This window comes from Xenopus laevis, chromosome 9_10L, assembly GCF_017654675.1.
Source record: "Xenopus laevis strain J_2021 chromosome 9_10L, Xenopus_laevis_v10.1, whole genome shotgun sequence".
NCBI classification, from domain to species: Eukaryota; Metazoa; Chordata; class Amphibia; order Anura; family Pipidae; genus Xenopus; species Xenopus laevis.
Genome location: NC_054387.1, coordinates 133428016 through 133434595, shown reverse-complemented (window position 1 = coordinate 133434595; position 6580 = coordinate 133428016). Strand labels below are relative to the sequence as shown.

Genomic DNA, 6580 nt, shown 5'->3' with positions numbered 1-6580 from the left:
AAAGGAGAAGGAAACCCCCTGGGTGCAAAAACCCTCCCGTGTTCCCCCTCCTTCCTCCCCCTGGCCTACCTGTCCCGCTGGGCAAATGCCCCTAATTTGTTACTTGCCCTTCTGCGCAGGTCCAGTCCACGGAGTTCACAGACGCCATCTTCTTCCACGCGATCTTCTTCCTGCTTTGACCGGCGTTTTTGGCGCATGCACAGTAGGAGCATTTCGCGCAGTAGATCCGTACCGGCGAAATGCTCCTACTGCGCATGCGCCAAAAACACCGGTCAAAGCAGGAAGAAGATGGCGCCTGTGAACTCCGTGGACTGGACCTGCGCAGAGGGGTAAGTAACAAGTTAGGGGCATTTGCCCAGCGGGACGGGTAGGCCAGGGAGGGGAAGCAACACAGGGGAGGGGGGAGGGTTTTTGCACCCAAGGGGGTTTCCTTCTCCTTTAAAAAAGTCGTGTTTCAGGCTGATTTATTGAATATTTCGGCAAAAACCCTAATAATCCCTCCCTTCTCTTCCACTTGCTGCTCCCTGAATTCCCAGGCTGTGCACTCAGCTCACTGCACTGTAGGACAGGAACCAATCAGCAGCTAGCAGGACCTGATAGGGAACTGAAGCCTGTCTGTGCTTGTGTGACTGCAGGGCTGTGATTGGCTGTCCCCCTCCTACTGTGCTTCTGGCAGGGACCGTTAGGACACACCCACCCCTCATGTGAAACACAGACAGGGACCAGAGAACATCTATAGGGAGCTCCAATAAAGGGGCTATTTTTAAAGATATTCATTTTTAGTAGGGATGCACCAAATCCACTATTTTGGATTCGGCCGAACCCCAAATCCTTTGTCAACGATTCGGCCGAATACCGCACCAAACCCTAATTTGTAGGGATCCGCTGAATCCTTCGTGAAAGATTCGGCTGAATACCGATCCGAATCCTAATTTCCATATTCAAATTAGGGGTGTAAAGGGGAAAACTTTTTATACTTCCTTGTTTTGTGACAAAAAGTCATGACATTTTCCTCCTTGCCCCTAATTTGCATATGCGGGTTCAGCCGGGCAGAAGGTTTCAGCCGAATCCTGTTTAAAAAGGCTGAATCCTGGATTTGGTGCATCCCTAATGTTTAGCCCCATGTAAAAGCAACACCATAAATTACTTATAATTGCCTACACAATTAGGGTTTTTCATTTATCCTGTATGTCCTTTAACACGAGGGTAACGACTCATTGGTGTAGCAGGGGGGGGGGGATTTGACCCCACAGCAGGCTCAGCATGTCGCCCAACATGTCTTTGGGTATAGGGATTATCTGGTCATGTCTCACTGTTAGAGGCAGATCTGTCAGCACTTGGTTTGGGTGCAGCTCAGGATAGTTACATATTTACATAGTTAAATTGGGTTGAAAAAAGACAAAGTCCATCAAGTTCAACCCCTCCAAATGAAAACCCAGCCCCATACACACACCCCTCCCTACTGTCACATAAATTCTATATACCCATATCTATACTAACTATAGAGCTTAGTATCACAATAGCCTTTGTATTATGTCTGTCCAAGAAATCATCCAAGTCCCTCTTATAGTCATTAACTGAATCATCACCCGGCAGTGCATTCCCCAACCTCACTGTCCTGACTGTGAAGAACCCTCTACGTTTCTTCAAATGAAAGTTCTTTTCTTCTAGTCTAAAGGGGAGGCCTCTGGTACGGTGATTTAGAGAGTGGGGTTCCTCTGCTGCTAAACCTGAGGGGGGCCACTACCACATTATATAATCGTCTCTGAGCTGAGATCTCTGTGTGTCCAGGCAGTGCCGCAGGCTCCATTTGTCAGATTGTCTATTTTAGTGCAAATGACCCTTCAGTGACTGGTATTTGAGTGTTAACCCTGTATTTCCTTTGCACAGGCTCATGGGAAGCTAATGGCTTTGGGCCGGACCCAGAGATCGAGACATTAGCCGGCCGTACAGAAGACAGTGTCCCTCTCAGCCCTTCCAACTCCCTCAACCTGCGTCACCTGAGAGGCTGCGAGAGAGACCCATCCGGGCGCCCACACCAACGCTATCCTTCCAGCCATCACCACTCCTACAGCTACTCCTCCCATCATCACTACCGACCCTTCTACTCCGGCTACCGCAAAGGCTACTGGGACTATGAGAGCCAATATAGAGATGGCAAGCGCAAGGAATGGGTGCCCAGGCCTGGAGGTGGCAGTCGCACTCAGCGCTCTAGGAATGGGGAGTCCTTTAACTCTACAGAGTGTGTAGCTGGGAGGCCTGAGCAGCCCGGGGTAGAGAAAGAAAAGACTGTGCAGACCCCAGTGATATCCCGCCAGCCCTCACCCCCAGCTAAGGAGGAACAGACAACAGACAGTTGGCTCCTCTTTAAACCTCTGCCAGTGTTTCCAGTTGATAGCAGCAGTGCCCGAACCCTGCCCAAAATCAGCTATGCCAGCAAGGTGAAGGAAAACCTGGATAGCAAAGGACTTGTGCCCAGCAGTGCCCTCCGAACCTCCAACAGCCTCCCTAATTGCCTGCTGAGCAGCACTGTAGCCAATTGCCATCCCACTAGCCCAGCACAGACTTCCCTCTACTCCTCCTCTTGCTCCTCCCTCTCCTCAACTCCTCCTTCCCCTGTCAGCCAGGACAACCTGGGGGCCATTTTTCAGAATGAGTGGGGACTGTCTTTTATCAACGAGCCAGGGGCTGGGCAGGCACCAGTAGAAAGTCAAGAGGTAGAGGATGGACCTATAGGAGAAGAGGAGGAGGAGGAAGGTCAGGCTGCTACTCCAGTGTGTGTCTTGGATCGTCTCAAGCTGTGTGGCTTCTACGTGGACAGAGTTGAGGATGATGAAGCCGATCTGGAGAATCCTAGAGACTGGGAGGCCATGGTCCAGTACAGTATGAGAGGTGAGCATCTACCTGGTGGTTAACGTGGGCTACTGAAGGGAGATCAAGGCAAAGGCATAATAGTGATGAAACATGTTGGTGTAGGGGCACCTTCACTGGCCTAGTGACGGCTGCACATGTACATGGTTTGGTCTGATCTGAAGATTCAGGGGCCACCACTGTGCAGAGAAGTAATGATGTGCTGTAGTCCGGTCATTGACTGTGTGGGTGCAGGCGGGGTGTATACATTCTGGGGGTCCCAGTAACACCATTTGCTCCACTACTGAACTTTAATGGACCTGTGGCCCTCCATTCCTTTTTCATGGAAATCAGTCTGGGGGGGGGGTCAGATGGATCCCGTAGGGGATTAAATGATTAGGAAAACAGAAGATACTGGTGGGTACATGATGGTGTATATGGCCTGTGGGCTGACATACAGACCAGACCCTGATCCACTGAGGGCCACTTAGGCTACGGGCTGAGCGGGTGCAGCATTGTATAGAGGTTGGGTTTCCCCAGTATTGAAGTATTATGTGTGACAGTAGGTGTCCTTTATATCACCCAGGAGTCTAGATAAGTAGTGGCTGAGGGTCTCGTATATAAGACATTGGGCCCAATACTACTATGGACAGCGACAGTTTGACCTTTTAGCATTTGTTCATGTCACTTTCTGCATTACTTGGGGGGGGGGGGGGTTCCTTATTCTGAATTGGTTAATATATATTACATGTATAAGCAGCCCTGATCTTGCTTCTTTCTATTTTCAGAGTGGAATCTAGCTTGGACCATACACAAGAAAGGTGAGTGGCTCCATCTGTATGTACACTGTGTGTATGTATGTACTCTGTGTATGTATGTACTCTGTGTGTGTGTGTGTGTACACTGTCGGTATGTGTGTGCCGTGTGTCTGTATGTGTGTGTCTGTATGTACACTGTATGTATGTATGTGTCTGTATGTATGTATATGTGTGTGTGTATGTACACACACACTGTCTGTATGTGTGTGCCGTGTGTCTGTATGTACTCTGTGTGTGTACTCTGTCTGTATATGTGTGTCTGTATGTACTCTGTCTGTATGTGTGTGTATGTATATATGTGTGTGGGGGGGTTGGTATGTGTAGGCATGTGTATGTAGTAACCCGTTTCCATCTCTCCTTTCTCCCAGATCCTTCCCGTGTAGTAGTTTATGCAGAATCCATGGATGGAAAGGGCTAGTCCTCCCGCCTTTCCTGGGGTGCAAAGAGCCACATGAGCTGCCCCCCTCCCCCAGACGCACGCACAGAGTTCATAGAGATGACGCCACGGAATTGGTGCCCCATGAAAGCCCCGGCCTCTCTTGCTCTCCTGTATGGAGGAAAGACTAAGGAGGCATCTTCTCAAAAAATTGTTTTTAATGCTCTTTTCCCTGTTTTTTTTTTTTTTCTTCTCTTGTTTTGCACCTTTGTATGACCCCTCCAATGTGAGAGGTAACCCCTCCGAGATGCGAGAGGTTTAATCCACACACTGGGCTTTATTTGCATCAGACTCATAGGAGTTGGCTTGTTGCTTTCCCTGCAGCTGACGCACAGCTGAACCCTTTCTGTTCTTGCTTTTATTCTGTCCTCTTCCCCCCCCCCCCTCTATTCATGCAGTGTAAATTGCCTGGGTGCAGTGTAGATTGCTAAGGATTATGTACCCCCAGCAGCTGCACCAGGCTGGATCCATTAGCTCCATGTCTCTTGTCACGGTTTTGGTGCCTATAGAGGTGGGACATACTCAGCACTACTCTACATTGATTCAGGACCTGATCCCACTAGGACTCCTGCCCCCCAGCAGAGTTTGCTAAGCACCTTCCTTCCCCTCTTAACCCTCTCCACGCTAAACTTTAGGCTGTGACACCAAACTGGCAATTGGTTTCCTGCCGGCCTGGGATTTATATTGTGATTAAAGCAAAAATCTGTTTTATTACCCGTTTTTTTCTACTTTTATTTGAATCTCTCTCAGCTGATTATAACTCCTGCCGTGGAAACCTTGTTCCCAGAGCTCTGGGCAAATTCTTTAGAACTTCCTTTAATTGACTCAAAAGCACTTTTATTTCAATAAATCATTTTAAAAAGCTGACAGTGCAATAATAGGGCCCCTTATTACTTAGAAATGGTATATCTGCAGCCAATTAACCTGCCTGTATTATTCAAGGGTGTGGGAAGAAACCATTGGAGACATGGGGGAGAAATATGCAAGCGCCTTACAGATCGGAATTGAACCCAGCCAGAGCTGTAATACATAGGAACATTTGTTCCATTAGATTAGAGGATTTGTTTGGTTAATATATACGAACAGGGTTTGCAAAGAATAATAAAAGTTCTTCCCATTTTCATAGAAATCTAAAGGGGAAGTAAAGACCATAAGTCCTAATTTTAGATGTTATTCTGCAATCAGTTTGCTTTCTAGCTATATATATATTATCTATATCTAGCTAGAAAGCAAACTGATTGCAGAATGATGCCAGCTTGTAACTAGAGTGCAGCACTGAAGCCTGAAAGTCAAAGAGAAATAACATTTAGGTTGTCTCACATGCTGCCAAGGAACTACCCGTATGTATTCTGAGCTGCAGTTTCATTCAGCTGTAGCCCTGCTGCTTTCCTTTCTCTATGCAACCAGAAGTATAAACAAGAGTTCAAGATTGGCACACATTTCATTTGTTGAAATTCAATTGTGGGACTTACTGGTAGTTGCCGAACTGCACCCCATTTCCTATTGCTCATACCAACAGCAACACTGGGAATTGTGGGAGTTGTAGGCCAAGACCAGGAATCCTAGGGCAGTGTAGGGGTGGACTTGTATGGTGATGTATTCTTCGGTGTTAATTTTGGTTGTGCTCATTAAAGGGACATTCCACCTTGTTTTTAAAAATTATTTTAAAGGAGACATATCAGTGCATTATACTTAATTAGATATAGAAGAGTTGTGCTTAAAGAAGTAGTGTTTCAGGCTGATTTATTGAATATTTCTGCAAAACCCCTAATAATCCCTCCCTTCTCTTCCACTTGCTGCTCCCTGAATTCCCAGGCTGTGCACTCAGCTCACTGCACTGTAGGGCAGGAACCAATCAGCAGCTAGCAGGACCTGATAGGGAACTGAAGCCTGTCTGTGCTTGTGTGACTGCAGGGCTGTGATTGGCTGTCCCCCTCCTACTGTGCTTCTGGCAGGGACACGCCCACCCCTCATGTGAAACACAGACAGGGACCAGAGAACATCTATAGGGAGCTCCAATAAAGGGGCTAGTTTTAAAGATAATATTAATGTTAAGCCCCATGTAAAAGCAACACCATATATTACTTATAATTGCCTACACAATTAGGTGTTTTCATTTATCCTATATGTCTCCTTTAAAGGGATGGTTCTCCTAGCGTTTTAGCATGACCGAAAAACAGTTTGCAAATTGTTGTTTTACAGTTATTTAGCTTTTTGTTCAGCAGTCCAAATTAACACAGTAACCAGGCGGTGGCTTGAAAGAGAGACAAGCATTTTAATAGAGGAAGATCAACATAGAGAGAAGTAATAAAAAGTACCAATAGTAATACAATGAAAGCCTCACAGAGCAATTGTTTTTGCTGCTGGGGTCACATTTAAAAGCTGGAAAGAGGCTGAATGAGACGGAAAATAACTGGAAAACTATTAAAATTAATAATCAAGACCAATAGCAAAGTTACTAGTAATAGGCCATTTT

The 6580-nt window shown here is 46.7% G+C and overlaps 1 protein-coding gene across 1 annotated transcript in view; it reads left to right on the top strand.

Annotated features, from left to right (window-relative positions):
* XB5854344.L (provisional ortholog of nuclear FMR1 interacting protein 2 L homeolog) overlaps nt 1-4818 on the top strand; it is a gene marked incomplete at its 5' end in the record, with an annotated part of 6125 nt that extends 1307 nt beyond the window's left edge. Inside the window, 3 exon segments of the mRNA NM_001093993.1 lie at nt 1891-2892; nt 3639-3671; nt 4037-4818. Coding sequence (NP_001087462.1) covers nt 1891-2892; nt 3639-3671; nt 4037-4086 — 1085 coding nt within the window. The 3' untranslated portion in view covers nt 4087-4818.
* Between the last annotated feature and the right edge of the window lie 1762 nt (nt 4819-6580).